Here is a 19,580-nt window from a genome sequence, read left to right as displayed (position 1 = left end):
TTTAGCGGTGACAACAGATTTGTCCTTCGGTCTCGGGACCACATCCCAGACATCATTCTTCATAATAGCTTCATATTCTTCATGCATAGCATCCTTCCAGACTTGATGCTTGATGGCTTCCTCAAAAGATCCAGGTTCAGATTGTATAATAGTACTCATGGCAGCTAGATACCCTTGGTATCTACACGGCTTCTTGCTTTCTCGGAATGTTCCCCTTGGGGCAGCATGACCCTCAGCATCTTCGAGGGTGTCCCTGAGCCATGGTGGCCTCTTTCCTAGAGAAGGGGAAGGATCAATAGGGTCCATTTGCCCTTCAACATCAGGCATAGTCTCATCCTGGGGTTCTTCCAGATTTCCAGGTCTTTCTTCATGGTTTTCTTCAGATCTAGGAAGATCTACTACTTTCTTCAGGGAAGCATCTTCGTCAAAAGTGACATCATGGCTTTTCCCTTTGACCAGGTACATAGACTCTATATGCCTTAGAAGTCTCACTGTAGCCCACAAACATTCCTTTCTTCCCAGTAGCATCCAGCTTACTTCTCTTTTCTTTCGGCACATGAAAATAGACAGGACATCCAAAAATTCTAAAATGTGAGACATCAGGTTTCTTACCAGAGAAAACCTCTTCGGGAGTTTTGGAGTCCAAAGCAGAATGAGGGCATCGGTTTTGAATGTACACAGCAGTATTTGCAGCTTCTCCCCACAGAAACTTTGGAAGACCATGGTCACATAGCATGGCACGGGCAGCTTCCACAATAGTCCTATTCTTGCGTTCAGCAACACCATTCTGCTCAGGAGTATATGCAGTGGTAGTCTCCCTTTTAATGCCAGCTTCTCTGCAAAAGTCTTTGAACTCATTTGACTCATACTGCATCATGCATCATCATGCTGCTCTTGATCTCATGCATCACTGTGCAGCCCATACATCATGCTGTCCATGATCTACATCATGCTGTCCATGCTCATGATCTCATTTATCATGATGCTGCCCATTACATTATTCACCACAGTTGCACCTTTACTGAGATCATGCTTGCTGTACCTTTTGAAGTTGTTACAGCAGCATCTTCCCAATGATGAGATCTATTGAGATCTTCACTATGCTTTTTGTTAGATAGCTTCATTTAGGGCTTCATTATTATAATGACAGTTTCATCATGATTACATAAACACTATATAGAAACTGTAATGATAACTGAGAGATTACCGTTGTGACAACATTTGAGAAGCTCATCCTTAAATTGATGCCGAGACATTACTGCTGAGCTTGCTGTGGTTAAGTGTCTCTATTTACAGCGAGTAACAATCTTCCTTACTGCGGCTACCATTGCCTGAGTGATCTTACTACGTCTTGCTGCGTTGTTTATTTCTTGCATAATTTCCGCATGTATGTTGCCTTCATTTCTTGCGAAATTTGCCAACGAGTATGGTCTCTCTACCCTGTGTATAGATGAGGGAATTACATTGACTGTAAGGTCTCTCTGCATATAAATGAATTACGTTGACCGTGCAGAGAGCGTAGAAATGTCTTGGTGATTGCGTATATATTACAACATATTGATATCTCCATGTCTGCGTAGAAGGAGTCTTCATTAACTACGTAGGTCAACATATTGTGGCTGCGTGCATTTGGCTGTGGCTCCATACGCTGACTTCGGCTTTGTGCATTTGCTGCGGCTTCATGTATAGATTGCATTTTATATGTCTCCATGTACGGTGTTATACACAGCGTATGAGATCTTCCATGTTGTGCGTATACCATGACGCTCAGCACATACATAACATATATTAATGTCTGCGTATACATGACAAATTATTCCCTGCGTACACATTTCCATGACTGCGATATTACTGTATACATGATAGCGTTGAATTTCCCTGTGTATACATGACCTCATTGAATTTCCGTAACTGCGTTATAACATCGTATAACCTCATCATGTACAACGTGTAATCCATCGTGGACAGCGTGAGAACTATATATAATCTCCAGCGTAACAATATCTTTGTTTCCTTTGCCTGCGGATCTTTATGACATGCGTATGTGTCTTCATTGTTAGCAGAGACTGCGTTTACTCCTTCCCTTACTGCGGCTAGGCTCCACTATAGCGTAACGTTGACTGTGGAAAGCATGACCATTGACGCGTTAATATTTCTCATGACGGCATGAAACCAGCGTATCCACTACAACATATAGGTTTGCATGCGTGACTGTAATTTAGGGCCTTTCCTCTGGCTGTATATATATAACCTCAGCGATGTGTACAGGACCTCTGTGACTTATATAATATTGTATAAAACTTCTGCGGCTGATATAACTCTTCTGCAATGCGTACAAGACTTCTGTGACGTGTACAGGGCCTCTGCGTGTATATATATAACCTCATGCGATGTGTACAGGACTGTCTAGCGAATAATTGCACAACGTATATATAACTCCAGCTACACCTCAGGACTGTGGAATTTAGACTGCGGTTGACTGTGTCCTTTTATTATTGCGTCCACCATTTATCATACAGCGTGTAAGTTCCTTAAGAACAACGCATATATGTATATATTGTGCTCCATAATATTTCTACAACGAAGCATATATATATTGCGTTCCCAGCGTATGGCTGCGTGTCATTATTATCTGCGTGTAAGATACTCTATGAACTGTGCTTTGACAACAATGTATATAATCCTTTATGAACAACGTATATGATCCTCTATATAAAGGCATCCATTAACTGCGTTTAGGGCTGCTTAGAACAACGTATAAGTTCATGACTGCGTTCTCCGTTAGGGCATCATGTTAGGGCATCATACTAGGCCGGTGAAATCTAGTGTGAATCTCCTTCTCCAAAAACCCAAGATGTGGAGAGGAGATCACTTGAAGTGAGTTTGTCTTCACCTCAGCTCTGATACCATGTAAAGTTTTGTAGATGTTCTATGCTAAGAGCAATTTCACTTTTCTCACAGCAATCATACATGTAGATAAGCAAAATGTAGATAGAACATATAAGCAGATCTTACAGAAGACAAATCAGAAACAAGAAAAATGTATGTGTTCGTTTCGGCGGTCAACAGGATGCTTCAACCAGCAAAGTCTCCTTTGGTCAGCCAGCCCAGCATATGTCACAACAACCCTCCAGGTAGCTCGTACTTTTAGGATGAGAGAGGAAGATGTGAGTTGTGTTGTGTTTTAAATTCTCTCCAACTTTTCCTGTATATATATCCATTAATGAGGGTGTGTGACACATCTGTTGGGCATGTGAGCCTACATTACAAAACTGGCTGACCTTGCACATATAATTTATTAAGAATAATAAATTCAAAATATAAGTTCTGCTCATCGGATTAAGACTATTTTTATATGGATTTTACACCTCTCAGAAAGAGGAATCCAACAAAAATATTAGCCTCTTAATCTGAGCATCAGAACATGGAGTTTGGACCTAGTTGTCCAATTTTAACAGCTAGGGTTTCTTCTTTTTGCGGAAACATCAATCTAGGTCTAGCTTAAGGGTTTTATCCACAAACCTTAGGGATTTATTATCCAAGGCTTCTGGATTTCCAATTTTCATCCTACACCTTTTGTAAGTCCAATAGATTTTGTCATATGCAAATTTTCTTTCCATATCCAAATGTCCAAAACCATAGAGTCCCCATGCCTCTACATGTGATGAAATCCATCATGCCGTCAATCAATCAAGGATGTTCCATCTTGGTGTCAAGGATGTTCCATCTTGGTGTTCGTCCAAGCAAATGTATCAAGATTAATGATCTATTATAGCTTTCGTAGGGCTTGTATTTTGCCTCTTTTTAGCATTGTAAAGAAACAACACTCTCCGACTATCATCAACAAGGACAAGTCGAGTCATAGTTACAAATGAAGGTAAGGAGTCTTCAAAGAAGGGAATAGGACTATGGCATTTCAATGTCCTCTATAGAATCTTCAAAAGAATTTACTCCATTAACCAAACCTTAATAAATGAACAATCTTTAAGTGGCACTAGACTTCCTTTACACAAGAGTCATCAACAAATTCAGTTCATAGGTTTTGTTTTGCCGATTAGGGGTTTTGGCCCTCTTCTAGAGCACAAACAAAATACTTGGCAGATCTTAGATGATTGCTCACAACCCTTCCAAACCAAGTAGCTCAGCGCCCTTAAAACTATTGTAGCAATAGTAACAATTTGTTCTTTACAAGAGCAAATCCAGTTCTGAAAAATGACTCAGCTTTCACAAGAGGATTTCGGCCTCCAAAACTGATGAGGAACTCAGCCTCTTCCTCACTTTAAACTTATGAATGCCCTTGACTTAGCCATATTTGTTTACACTTTCAGGGGTATAGATTGTACTTGAGTTTGAGGTACTCGTCCACCTGTTCAATCCTCCAAGATTCACTTCTTCAAACAATTAGAGACTAAAGATTAGCTCTCTCTGGATCAATCTAGCAATTAGAGACTAAAGATTATGTCCCTTTGGATTCTTGAATCAACCTTCTTGTTCACTGCCTGAGGCCTTTCGGCCCTCTTGAGACAGACCTGAGGCCTCGGCCTCCTCATATGGGCTGCATCCTATGTTCTTTTGCCTGATGTTTCCTTCTACACTTCTGTTCAAAGAACCTGAGGTCAGAAGCCTCATTCGAGGGCTTCAACTCCCCTTTCTTCTAGGGCAGAACATGCTTGACCATAGATACCATCTCTCTCTAGAAATGGATTTCTTTATTAGACCTTTTTATCATAGGAACATATACTCCATTGGTGTCTTAAATGACTTGCTCTGCAACCCCCCTTTAATAACATGCTGATTTTTCATGATCTTCTAGTCTGATAATTGTTGAAATTTGATGACTAAATTTTTTTTCCTGCAATCCCAACCCGGTTTTAATTTCAACTTACCATTCCCATTTAGTTAAATGCCCTTTCCCATTAACATACATTCAACATATAGAATTTTGGAAATGAAATTTTCAGATTAAAACACATGGGACCAGCAACACATGTTTAAAATAAATATGGACATGACCAGACTAGCAACACACATAAAAATACACACAGATTTTTGGTCAACTTAGACCCAGGCAAAACCCCTTCAATCTTCTCCGGGGAAAACTTGTTAGAGAGCTCTTCAAATTTATTTATCTTTCAAGTTCAAGAAAAATACATTTGCAGACAAAACGAAACAGCAAAATACAACTTATCTCTTCAGCCCAAAACTCCTTGAAAATCGCGCCCAAGTTGCCTCGATTTATGTGCCCACTTGAAGTTGAAAATATGTACTGTACGGATACGACTGCATAGACTATACTGTATGGATTGTACAAATTTTCGTACTGATGTACGGGTTTTTTCTTTTTTTTTTTCAAAAACTTCTCTCGAACGGCATGCAGCGCACAACATTCAATGTTGTCCGTACTGTACCTTCTGTTGTCTTCTATGCCTTGATTTCCATGCCCAACTTCGCCCAGAAATCACTCAAATTTTTCCATCAAAACTTTTCTCCAGCTCTCAGCCTCCTTTGTCCAATCTACTCATGAAGAATGAATGCAGTCTCTCTTTTCTTTTCACAGGAATGAAAATAAATGTGCATTTAATTCTCACTTTCTATTTTTTAACTCACCCATTAAATAAAGTACCCACATTGTACTTTATGTCTAAAGTCACTTTTCACTTTATAATTTAACATTGACTTTACCACTTATAAAGTCACTTTCACTTTATAAAGTCACACTTAGGAAAATAATTATTTTGGACACTTTTCCCTAGGTAGAGACTAACCCAAGGGAAACCACTTGTCCAAGGTACATTAAAAATCAACACTCCCTCTTCCCGAGGAAAGTGTTTCTCACCACACACATTTTGTCCCTGAAATGGACATGCTTGCCTCTTGGCAAGGACTTCGTGAGAACATCAACCACCTACTCATTTGTTGATATATACTCCAGCTTCATTGAACCCTTCTGAACATAGTCCCTGATGAAATGATATCTGATGTCAATGTGTTTTGACCTGTCATGAAACATTGGATTCTCCGTGAGTTTAATGCAACTCTGATTATCACAGTGAATAACCGTTGGTCTCAACTCCTGATCAAATAGGCCATACAACAACTTGCGAAGCCAAATGGCCTCACAACTAGCCTGACTAGCAGCCATATACTTAGCCTCAGAAGAGCTCAAAGCAAATGACTTTTGCTTTCGTCTGAACCACGACATAATTGCCGAACCCAATCCGAAGCAACACCCTAAAGTGCTTTTCCTGTCAGAAGCACAACTTGCCCAATTTGAATCTATGTAACCTACCAATCTCACTCCATCTCCCCCCCTATAGTCCAGACCATAATCAATAGCCCCTTGCACGTAGCAAAGAATGTGCTTTGCAGCTACGCAGTGCACCTTCCTGGGCTCAACCATGAACTAGCTAAGTGTGTTCACTACAAAGCATATATCTGGCCTAGTGTTGACCAAATACATCAAGGACCCAATAAGTTGCCTATACAATGTGGGATCCACCAAACTAGAATCTGAAGCATGAAGCTTCTTCCAGTTGGTGATCATAGGTGTAGACATGGGTCTACAGTTTGCCATGTGAAATCTGCTCAACACATCCACAACATACTGCCCCTGCCCTAGAAAGATATGCCCCTCCTCCTGCCACACCTCAAGCCCCAAAAAGTAATGCATCAGCCCAATTTCCTTCATCTCGAACTCCATAGCAAGAGCATCCTTGCAACCACTAATCAGTCTCTCTGCCCCAGTAATGAACAAGTCATCAACATACAACACAAGAATGAGCGGATCATCCCCTACAACAATGTGGTATAGGTTCGGCTCTGCATCACTCTTTGTGAAACACATCTGCTACAAGTAAGTATCAATCCTCGGATACCAAGCTCTCGGAGCTTGCTTAAGTCTGTAGAGTGCTTGCCTCAACCAGCATACATGGTTCTCCCGCCCAAGTACCTCAAAGCCCTATGGCTTCTCAACATATACCTCCTCTACAACTCCGTTCATAAATGCGGTCTTCACATCCATCTGATGGATCCACCAACCCATTTCTGCAGCAATAGAAATAAGGGACCGGATAGAAGTGTACCGAGCTATGAGAGCGAAGGTCTCATCATAGTCAACTCCCTCTATCTGTGAGAACCCTCTAGCCACAAACCTTGCCTTGAACTTCTCAATGCTACCTATGAGAGCGAAGGTCTCATCATAGTCAACTCCCTCTATTTGTGAGAACCCTCTAGCCACAAACCTTGCCTTGAACTTCTCAATGCTACCATCTACAACATGCTTGATCTTGTAGAGCCACCTGGAAGTCACAACTGACTTGCCCTCAGGCCTAGGCACCACTTCCCAGACATTGTTCTTAATGATAGAGGCATACTCCTCCACCATAGCCTCTCTCCATACCTCCTGGCTGGCAACCTCCTCATAGCTAGTAGGCTCAAAGTCAACAATGCTGGTAGCCTTGGCTACATAACTGCAAAACCGCTCAGGTGGCACACTCTCCCTGTTCACCCTCTTTGGAGGACCGACAGACTCCGCTTCCTTCAGGGTGTCTTGAAGCCACTTGGGCCGCCTCTTCCCTAAAGAAGCTTCCCCATAGGGAATCTCATCCTTTGCCCCCTAGTTTGGTGAACCTGAAGGTCTGCCCACTGACCCTGGTGTGCCTATATCAACACCTGTCCTCGAAGAACCTGTATTGGCACCTGTGCCTGTGTCAGTTGAAGTGCCATGTGAACTTTGTACCACTAGACTCCCTAAAGAAGTGCTCAGTGAACTCGCCACTGGTGCCCCAGATGTTATGGACACTGAAGTACCTCTTGTACCAGTTGATCCAGAACCCTGAGGTCCTGCACCCTGCCCCTGACCTCCCTGCTGAGGAGAAGTCTGTGACTCTCTCTCATCATACTCCCGTGATCTCCGATATGCTCTCTCCTTCGCGAACTTCACATCCCTCCTAATCACCACTCTTTGTTTAGAAGGAATGAAGATCTGATAGGCCTTCGAAGTCTCGTTGTAGCCCGTAAAGATACCCTTCTCTGCCATGGGTTCTATCTTCGTCCTCTGCTCCTTGGGGATATAAGAGTATGTGAGACATCCAAAGATACAAAGATGTGCCACATGAGGCTTAAGTGCCATAAGTGAAAGCCTCCTCTAGAGTCATATTCCCCAATACTTTGTGAGGACTCCTGTTCTGAAGATAAACAACAGTATTTCAGGCCTCAGCCCACAAAAACAAAGGCAACCCCCGATCATGAATCATCGCTCTAGCAGCCCCAACAATAGCTTTGTTCTTCCTTTCAGACACCCCATTCTACTGGGGGTTGTAAGGAACCGTGAACTCTCTCCTAATGCCCTCCTGTGCACAGAAGTAAAAAAACCCACCATCGATGTACTCACCACCATTGTCTGACCTCAAGACCTGAATCTTCCTACTTGTCTGCTTTTCCACAAGAGCTTTGAACTCTTTAAAGCGACTGAAGGCCTCACCCTTGGTCTTCAGGAAATATATCCAAGTCCTCCTATAGTAGTCATCAATGAATATAACATAATACTCATAACCACCCAAAGACGCATGAGACATACGACCACTAACATCAGTATGAATCAAGTTTAGTATACCTGTAGATCTGCTGTCGCTCGTTTGGAATGGTAACTTGGTGTACTTGCCTAAAGCACACCCTTCGCAGACCTCATAATGCTTGACACTGAAATCAGGAACTCCAGTAGTGATCTCCCTTAGTACTCTCAAAGCTCCATGATGCATATGCGCCATCCTCTGGTGCCGTAGCTCGCACAAGTCTCTACTGCTGGTGGTACTAGTGTGAGTACTTTATGTTTCAAGATAGCTCATGCTAGATTGGTAGGCAGCTCCCTTCTACTAGCTCCATGTAGAGGGCCATATTTTCCATACAAAGAGACATCCCCCAGACCAGATCCATCTCTTTTACCTAGCTTTCTATCCAGAGCCTGAGATGGTAGGATAGCTTCCCTTTTGACTTCAAAGGAATACCCTCTGTTTGATAGTGGGCATTCGATGCATTGAGGCTTCTCTTGTACTTGGTGTAGGTTTTAACCCCGTACAGAAATTACCTGCATATGAATTCTAAAACACAGAAAGTAAGCAATGTGAGAGCATAACACATAAAACACATATACACAGATTTTTCCCTTGGATCCCAAAACCGGGACTACTAGCTTGATTTTTCATTATTTTCCTTTCAATATTACAATACATATTTATACATGTCGAAGCATCCAATACCATGGACCGGAAACCATTGTGTCCAAAACTATGTGCAAAAATCATGCACAAAACCATAGGTAGGTCTGCCCAACCTAATATAGGGTCCAAAAACAAAATTTTCCGGGGCACTGCCCCGGACCCCATAGAGTGGGGTTACCTACACCCCTCAAACCCCTTGTGACGCCTCCGGTGCTATGTAATCGGCGAAGGCCCCCTGGTTAACGACGTGGGCTAGTCGTGGAAAGAATATAACACAACCCAACACTTGGCTCCAAAGCTTTGTATTTCTTCTTCTTAGCATTGTGATAGTCATGCTTAGGATTTTTTTTTTAGTAGGACTTGATTCTTGCTTTTATAGGAGTTGCCTTTGAAATCCCACTTTGTACTGCCACTTATGAACTGAGCAGTCCTGTTGATGTACTTTTGGTCATTTGTTGGACATTAAGTAGCTTATCTTACCTTCCCAAGGACTCCCTTTCCTCTTCCACTCTTGGATTCAGCTCCTGTGTTGCTTCTCAAGCAATCTTTTTGGTGGTTATTATATTATTTATTATACTTTGGTTTTATAACAGTTAAGCATAACATCAAAACCTAGCCTGCCTGCCATTTGGACTCATGACCATTCACTAGTGGGGCCTTTGCCTTGGGCTTCGAGCTAGGAAAATTTGCAAAGCATGTTCACATTCTACAGTATGGGGTCATTACAATTCAACCCTCTTGGATTGACATGATTCTCATAAACCACTGCATTGCAAATAATACATGATTTAGTCTTTTATAATCCAGGGGTTAAAACTGGAATCTTAAATTCTCCAGGTCATAACTTTCACTTACAAACACTGATGGGGGGCATTTTCTGTTTGGACTGTTGGAAAGCTCTTGACAAGGTCTACAAGGTGGGGGTATTGAGGGCATGCATGGGTGGGTCAAACTCCAAAAATATGCTAGGAAGGGCCTGAGGTGGGCTCCCAATGTTTAAGATCCAAACTCATACTAATCTGCTTGAATCCATCCAAACCTGTTCGAAGTTTGATTTACCCCTAACTGTTGTAAATGGTCTGTGATCCAAATTGTCTAAATGAGGGCATGCGTGGATGGGTCAGACTCCAAAAATAAGCTAGGAAGGGCCTGAGCTGGGCTCCCAACGTTCAAGATCCAAACTCATACCAATCTACTTGAATCATCTGAACCTGTTTTGTCCCTAACTGTTGTGAATGATCTGTGTACAAATTATCCAAATGTGTGCCATGAGTGCCTGGATCACTACATTCTTCAAGATTAGTTGGCTTGGGTCAATCTACTTATGAATGGCCTGTTGAGGACTTTGACATGAGTTATCATTAAATTTCTCTTTGATTAGGACATAGCCTATAGGCTTTCTGATTGGAGATGCCTTACACAATCCCTTGCTACACTTTCTGTTACTTCTTCTCCCATTAACTCTTTTAGTCATTCAATGACATTAATATATTTGTTCTTTTTTTCCTTCTCTACCTGCCATTGCATTTAGTTTTTTGGTGGACAATTGATGGAGCTTATTTATCTACAAGTATCTGATGGGCTAACACACTATTGCGAGTTGCAACTATGAAACAAGCAATTTTAAAAGCCTTAAGTTGATTGCATGTTAGAAGTTATTTAATGTTTTTTTTCCCATTGACTATAGTGAAATTTCTTTTATAATTATCATAGGTGAGCGCAAGGACCAAAAGACTCTTGATAAATTGCGTGCTGAAAGACAAGCTAAAATTGATGAACTTAAAGAGCGGACAAATTATTATCTGACTCAGCAGCTTATTCAGGTCAGTGAGAATTTAATCATTTTATTGTGAGTCATTTTTTCCATTAACAGGCTTTGACATGTTTCATTGGAATTGTCTATTGCTGCATCCTCATTGAAAACAGACAAGGTAAGTTTAATTTCATCGTAAAACTATTTCTCTCCCAAATCATCTAAACAAGATGTGTATATTGATTCAATTTGAGGCTATCCAAATTATAGTTGATTTCCCTAATCTAAACATGCTGGGAGTCATGGAAAATGCAAAAATTACGGTGTATAATTTAAATATATCTAATAGAGTTCCTTCTTATAGGAGAAACAATAGAAAGGTTAAGGACGGTGATAGCATTTTTATTTTAAATGTTTAAACATTGTTTACTTACTTTGGTCTCTGTTAGTGGGGCCCTTGTTTTGTCCCACATGGTTGGAAAAAGGGTCACAGTTGAATCAACTATTTATACAAATATTTTTGGCAAGTTATAATGAAGATAAGGATGCTGGAAATGATTTTGGGTTGTCTGGGACTTGTTTTGTGTCTGTTTCAGAAATGATTCTGGGTGGGAGTTACTGGGTAAAATAGATCCATGAACTTTATGATTCAGGCCACATTCACGTCTTGTAACATTGGTTTCCATGCCAAAGTTTCAAATATTCTATTCTTCACAACATTCTGTTTTGTTGATACAAATCCTCTTATTTATATCTGTGCATACAAAGGACGAACTCCTGAACCCTTGTTCAACCATACTGTGATACTTTATATCATTGATGGTCTTTCTTAATGGTATTGAAAACTGGAATTTTTTTCTTGAAAACAACATTGGAGTTGATTGAGGCTGGAATACTAGAAACCACATTGTCTGAAAACATTGGCTTTCCTATTCTAAACTGCTGAAACAGACAAAACATAAAACTACTATGCATGGGTATAATGACTAAATGATAAACTCTATCTAATAAAATATATTGCAACTACAAATAGATTGTATCATATTATATATGATCCCATACCATGTCATTGTATAAGGTTTATAAATTTCTCAGTAAAGAATGCCAGGTGTGCAAGATTGTATTCTTCCTTATCCAATATTTGATCAATATTGGTTGAGATAAGTTCTCAACCAATATGGGATGCATGTGGCTTAGAAGCAAATTTGTTGTACTCTCAACTCAAGAGTTCCTTTTGAAACAGACTATCAAAAATTGAGAGGTATCAGTTAATGAATGCATAGATACTAGGCTTAGAAAATTTATAATCAAATTGATTTCTGATGCTGAATCTTCACAATTAATTGTGACTAAATATATGAGAGTGCAGAAGTGTTGTTTTAACATGATTATTTTTCTTTGATCACAGAGATATGACCTTGATCCTGCTGCAAAGGCAGCTGCTGCTAGTGTTTTAGCATCCAAATTAGGGGCAGAGTCAGGTTTGAATTTCACCATACAAGATGATGCAGGCATTATCCAAAACCAAGCAAAAAGCCATGATGTCGAAGTTGTACCATCTGCTGGGCTTAGAAACAGGAAACATTCCCATGGAAGGAGTGTTAGTGATGGTAGCATTTCGACTGAGCAATTGGCTGACGATCAAGATGGTTCTGCAGCATTGGTAAACCCTCAAGGTGGCACAAGGCAGCAGGGATATGTAGTTGAGCATCATCAAAGGGGTAGTGCGAGTGAAGGAGGTTGGATTTCTCGACTTGCAGCCATGCTTGTTGGTGAAGATCCATCGCAATGTTATGCCCTGATTTGTGGTAACTGTCACATGCACAATGGTGAGTGGTTTGGATGATTGCTTACATCCATTATGCAGTATCTTTTGTCGTGGTCAATAATTCTAACATAGCATTGTGAGTGACATGTTCTATCGCAATTTCTCAGGCATTCATCTTCACTGATATCCTAGTCCTCTTGTTAGGCCTTTTGATATTGTGCTTGAAGTTTCCTTGAGCCTGCCTCTACCTAGGCCAACTGTAGAAACTTTGACTAGTTGTTTTTATATTTCTCAAAATGCTGATTGATGTTATTTGAGAACCTAGAATTAACTTGGCATCATCTGTTGAGAAGTTGTCTTTACTGATCTAAGCACATTCATCGTCTTGTGTTTATTATATAATTTTTACTTTGGGAAGTCTTTAATGTGTATTACTGTGCTTAAGCCGGTACTGACTGTTTGCCTTTTTTTTTATCGAAATATATTATTGTTTTATCTATTTCGTTTTTGTTTCTAAGTTGCATGTTTGCCCCTTTTGCCCCCACTTATCCTAAGCTCTGACAGATAATGTGCTGGGTGAATTGTTTGATTAGATACACATATTTTTACCTTTAATTTCTATTTATGTTTAGGATTTGCTGTATTATGAACAGTGCAATTATATGAAAGCCTTTTTTTGTGGCGTATTTCTTCAAATATGCAATTTGCAAATGTGTATTATTGTTGACTTTGGATGCAACTTTGGTAAGTTTTCCATGCTTGCATATTTTATTTCTTCTATTTTTTTCCTATAGATGGTAAACCCGGAAATAAGCTTGTTCCACCCGTCACTTTTAAGTGAATAAAGTGCCATACAATAATCTGCCCAAAAGCTACGTCAACAATATTCAATATGATCAATAGTCACATTTGGAAAACCCCATGAACCCCACGCAGTGGAGGAGCATGCCTGCTAGGATTTCAACCTGGGTCATTGTCACAACAACTGCTCCAAGTTGCTGCTAGACCACAGTCTGGTGGGGATCACAGGCTCATTTCATATAATCCCTCTTGGTGCAACTACACATCAACCACTACTTCAAGGTGATCCCATCGCTCTAAGGAAATCTCTCATGGGAATTGAACCTTGTCCAATGGTGAAAAACTCCCTGCTCCTCATCATTGAGTTGAACCCCTTTGGGATTTTCTATAGGTTTATATGATTTGGTTTATTGAATTATTCCAGATATATGGAAGTCTGCTTAGTTTCACTACATATTTATCCCTTCATATATGCATTTCAAAATGTTCTTGGAATCTATTTCCTCTAATGTTTCACCTTAATACATGGAAATATTTGTGGAAGGTCTAATTTGTTTCGTAACATATGAACACATTAGTAGAGAGAAAGTTTCACTTGATCTTGCTGCAGGTAACAGGTCTGAATGGGTATTTTCTTTTTACTTGCAGGTTTGGCTAGGAAAGAAGATTTTCCATACGTAACATATTACTGCCCACACTGCCATGTGCTAAATGGTTCGCGTCAAGCAGGATTTGGTGATATCGTAGCTGCGTCAGGAAGCTCCAGTTTAGGAACCGATAGAATTGAAGGCAAGGTTGGTGAAAATCAGGTCCCTAGCAGTGATGCAAAGAATATATCCAATTCTGAAGTCGTCAGCAAGTTGGTGAATGCCTCAGTTTCTGAGACTGCCAAAGAAACTGAGGGAACAGAGTCCAGAGAGCTGGCCAATTGAAGATAGCACTTTGCTGGATGTAAACTTGCTTGAGCACGAATATCTCAGTTCATATGTATAGAAAATTGAGCATTTATTGTTAACAGGAAAGCTTTGTTCAATTATGAGTTCAGTTGTGTGTGTTAATAAGGAAAAGCTGATGATCAAATTTGATTGTTCTGAAGTGGTCTAACATCAATGGCTGATTTGAAGAGTTTGAAAATATGAATCCGAAGAATCATTTTATCTACCAGATGATATTTGACATTCAATTTCCAGTTTCTTCAATTCAGGAAGCTAGAATGTTTGAAAGCTTTTAGATTTCTTTGCCTGTTGAGTTCAGGCATGTGTACACTAGTTGAGCTTTCAGTGGAGTTGGGATTCATTTATACAGGGAGTTGTGAAATAAGCAGAGAATTATTTTTCCATTAGTTTCATTTAGTACAATCTTGGATTGATATTTCCACTCTTGTAATGGGCTATGTAATGAGATTAATGGTGCTCACCAAAAAGAATATTATCTTTGGCTCTTAACAAAATTGGTTTTAGCATCTAAAATTGGCAAACAGTTCAATATTAAGCTCATTACCATAATATGATTGAGCAAATTATGAAAGCTTTTATTACTCTTGACAGCACAGACAAGATGAGGATTTTCCTAAAACTCTAGGTAAGACCTGTGGCAAAGCTTTTGATATAAACAATGTTGCACGTACTTTGAACATTTACAACTATCTATACTGCAGGATCACTCTAGTAGGTTGTGCATATGAATTTTGAGAAGGCTGGTGTATTTACTTAGTCTGAAATACAGCCTGTCGGATTTTATCGAATTAATTTTAGTGTCTTTAACCTGGGTTAGTGAGAGGAATGAAGTAACATAATAAATTTCATCCATGAATAAATTGCATAAGTAATGTTCTTCTGGAAACGCTGCTTATAGAAATTTACAGTTGTCCTTTGGCTAAGCGGCCACACTGGGGTATTTCTTTGCCATCAAAATCAATTGCAACTTGCACTTGGCCTTATCCACACTTACTCTGGGGGGTTTTGAACCACATCTCTGCACTAGTACAACACCAATCCCTTTGTTTCTTGCACTCCACACCTAGGGGCTAAATTGCATAAACATTGTTTTAAGGAAATGAAGGGAAATTTGAAAAAAATAATCCACAGCTTATCATAGCATTTCGAGTCTTTTGCTTTCAGCATTAAAATACGGTAAATAAAGCTTTTCAAATAGAATATTGGGTATTTTGTTGTGTGCCTAGTCTTCTAAACTAATATACACACTCTTTGTGAGGAAAATTGGTGGATGCTTTGCAATCAGTGTGTTTTAACCTTAAAATGCCTACCTAAATCTCCGGGGTGTAATAGCTAATACCAATTTCCTTGGACAAACGTTTTCACATCATTTGTACTAGAATCAATCATTTGTTCCTTCCATATTGAAGTAACATTTGTGTGTTTGGAGTGAAACTGTACTTATCATCCCTTGAGAGATTATATGAAATGGATGTAACGGTCATCCCAAAGCGTATATAAAACGATAATATTATATCAAATAAAGTGTAAAATGTCATCCTTCAAAGAATATAACATCATCACTCAAATGTATTGTATTGGCTGTGTAGCAACTGCAAGCAGACCAGGTAAATGTGACTTTCAACTACATCTAGCTTATTACAATATTTCTGGTAGCAAATATTTCTGCTAAACATTTCGCAGCTAGGCTCCAAAGTTGATCCAAGTTCGAGAAATTTTTTGCTTAGACATTCTCCCTTGAAGTAGTTTGTTCAGCAATTGCTTCTGTTGTGCTTCGCTCCTTCCGAGTGCATTTTCAATATTAATACATTTATATTGATCAGGTTTCTAAGTTGCACGCATACTTGCACTTAAGGCAATGGTGCTGAACCGGTTCCTGAGCCTTCTCCCCTGTACTGGATTCAGGAAAAGGGATGCCATTCCACAAACCCTCTGGCACTGGGGCACTGGGGTTCTTGTGAATCTGGGTACTTTCTAGCCTGAATGTGGGGACGACAGTGCAAAATGGGTACTTAAATCACGAATTGTGTGCATTAGGGGACTCTGGCTGTGCTCCTTTAAAAAAATCATCTTTTTATGAAGAAAAGGTCATAAATAGCAAGGATAGGTAATACATCTGAACTTTTTTTTTCAGTCTAGAATGAGTCTTGGCTGGGGTCAACCCCATTGTTAGATGGAAAAATGCTCCACTTACCTGCAGGATGCTGTCACCAAAATTGTGTAAACCCTGGCCATGCCTAGATGTTACATGAGACAGTTTCTATGTATACCCACATATGGTAACTACACTGCTCCCCTCTTATGCGATTTGAACCAATGACTTGATGGGAACTAAATTCCATTCAAACCAACTAATCTACATTGAGTGACTTACCTAACACTCTCCTGTACACTTAAAACAGTAAATCCCCTTTCATTTTTATGATTTCCTTGCTCACAGTGAAGCCTTTTCACGGTTTCTCTCCCACAGTTTAGGGAGAGAACAGTGACAGAGTGATGTGATTTGGGTGCAGGGAGAGAACAGTGAAAGAGTGAAGTGATTTGGGTGTTCTTTTATTTGTTGGAAAAATTGTGAAGTGATTTGGGTGTTCTTTTCTTGGTTGGAAAACTTGTGGATGTATAAACAATAAAGTGATTCCACTCCTCTTCCTGAAAAAAGGTGATTTCACTGCCCATTTCTTGCTATGTTTAACTTTTAGGACACTAGACGTTTTGATGTCAATGATTAAGTTTTCTGTTTCGTGTCTTTATAATCATTGTACGAGTGTTAATTTTAATGAATAAACGTTTAAAGGGTAGTTCTGAATCTGAGTTAGAATTATTGTTATGCAATGCAATGATGTGAACATTTTTGTTATTGCTTGTTCAGAATGATATTACGAATGTGATAGTTTTTAAAACTCTGGACGACTCCAAGTTCACAGTGACTTAGCCGGAGTTTGAATTTAGAGCTCAAATTGATGGTCATACCTTGGGTTGAAGTTGTTTATTTAGAGAGGGCACGCTATGTAAATTATCAAAATTTACATTCCATTGGTCTGTTTTTTTCTTTTTAAATTACTGTATGCAGGGGTATTTTACATTTAAGTAATGTTTTTGTCTGTGTTTTGGCATTTTGGAAAATCATTACAAGATTAGATTGAGGACAATTTTGTCCATTTATTGTTTTGGAAAATTTATTCCTAATTTCATAATGAGATAAGTAATATATTTCTGTTATTATTTTTGAATCATAATAGTGAAATTGTATGGAAGTACATTGGAAAAAATGATATAAAGAATATATATTTTAGAGATTATTTATTGTTAGATTTATTATTTTTGTGATCTATAATGTAGAAATAAGTCTTTCGGATTAATTACATTGTTAAGATTTGGATGGCGTTTCGAACACACGAATGTGGTTCATCCTTGGGACAAGGTGAGAAATCCATTGATCAGAAGGAATAGATAGCAAGGATGCAACATTGCCCAAAGTTAGCCATTAGAGATTAGCTGTTGGTGAATTAGTTAGTAGGTAAAGAAATTAATTATTTAGGAATTAGGGGTAAGGAAAAATATTCTATATTTAGTTAAAAATAGTTGTTAAGGAATAATTAAATAAAAAGATAATATTCCAATATTATAGATTGATGTAGAAATAGTTTATATCATCTTGTTTGTTATGGGTTGACTTATTCATATTAGAAAACTAGCTGTTAGGAAAATATATTTAATCTCAAATAATTCATTAATTATTAATAACATTAATTTCTATATTAATATTATTATTAATAATAATATCATGTTTATATTAACTGATAGACAGATGCTCAAATCCCTAAAAAGTATCCATGATAAATTAAAACAAATCTGAGTAAAGAGTCAAAGGATAACTGGAAATATTGAATGTGATGCAAATATATATATATATATATAAGAAAAAATAAAAAGAGAAAATTGATAATAATAAAAATAAAAATAGGGGATCAAGACAAACTATTGTTAAATTTTTTTTTTGATAAAAAAATAAATAAGGGAACCAGGCAAAAACATAAGAAAATAGACCAAAAAGAAAAGAAGAGGAGAAAGGATAAAAAATGATGATGAGTTATGATAAAAGAGCAGGAATCTAGCTCTTACTCAATTTCCAACCATCATCCCTATTAAGATTTTTGGCATGCTTTTTGATTTCAATCGCCTTCCTAAGCTTCTTGTGGTGGAAATGATCTATCTTAGCGATAACTTTGGATTCTTCAATGCAGACATGGTGCGTCGATTTTTTTGCATGTTCAACTAACACTGATGAGCGATAGAGATTGTGTCTGATCTCTGCTGCATGCTCATTGATCCTCTATTTAATAGATCTACCTGTTTCTCCAATGTAGGGGATACCACAGGAGCAAGGAACAAGGTACACACCTTTCGAGTCCTTAGGGTCAATAGGGTCTTTAACAGATCTAAGAGTATATTTTTACAAATTGCTTATACAAAATGATGCAAAAACAAAACTTTTTTAAGATTTGAGCAAGATTAACCCCCAACTAGATCCAAGAGAGTCAAGAGAATGTCGGGTCCTAGATTGTGAATTTGTAATCTTTCTTGCCTTTTGTTAATGGAGGTGAGGAGCATGGATTTCTTTTCTAAAGCATTTGCAAAGAAAAACAAAAAAAGAGGGATTATATACCTTCTCTTTCTCCTTTTCAACTTTTGATTTCTCTTTTTCTAAAACTAAGTCCTCAAATAAAGATTTTGGATTTTCCCCGTATGGTATATCTTCCTCAATGTGAGGATTGATGCTCTATGCATTGCACTTGAGCTAATGCTCAATGGTTGAATGGAAGAGTAAATGAGATCCAATATGGGGCTCTAAATCCTCATCTTCTTCCGCTAGAGATTTAAGTGCTCCAAATTTGTTATTGGTGGAAGTAAGCAGGTGTGTCTTAGTCCTAATGTCCAATTGAGTCCTCCGAGACCAATGTAGCTTTCATTGAAACTTGTTTCAGTGATCCTCAATTGTCATCGTTCTGAGAAGATGGAGTTGCCTTAGAAAGTGGCTGAGATGCTTGAACATTTTGACAACATTTTACAAAGTGTCCTATTAA

At 38.8% G+C, this 19,580-nt stretch overlaps 1 protein-coding gene across 1 annotated transcript in view; it reads left to right on the top strand.

Annotated features, from left to right (window-relative positions):
- LOC149247867 (uncharacterized protein At2g24330-like) overlaps positions 1-14,888 on the top strand; it is a 41,257-nt gene extending 26,369 nt beyond the window's left edge. The window contains exons 4-6 of the mRNA XM_089458308.1: positions 10,932-11,041; positions 12,380-12,800; positions 14,189-14,888. Coding sequence (XP_089314434.1) covers positions 10,932-11,041; positions 12,380-12,800; positions 14,189-14,472 — 815 coding nt within the window. The 3' untranslated portion in view covers positions 14,473-14,888. The remainder of the gene's footprint in view (positions 1-10,931; positions 11,042-12,379; positions 12,801-14,188) is intronic.
- The last annotated feature ends 4,692 nt before the right edge of the window (positions 14,889-19,580 follow it).

This window comes from Pinus tabuliformis, chromosome 7, assembly GCF_031772625.1.
Source record: "Pinus tabuliformis cultivar Carrire ecotype Pingquan chromosome 7, CPIR1, whole genome shotgun sequence".
In the NCBI taxonomy this organism is placed as follows: Eukaryota; Viridiplantae; Streptophyta; class Pinopsida; order Pinales; family Pinaceae; genus Pinus; species Pinus tabuliformis.
The sequence above is the reverse complement of the archived record's forward strand: the minus strand, read 5'-3'. Positions and strand labels throughout refer to the sequence as shown.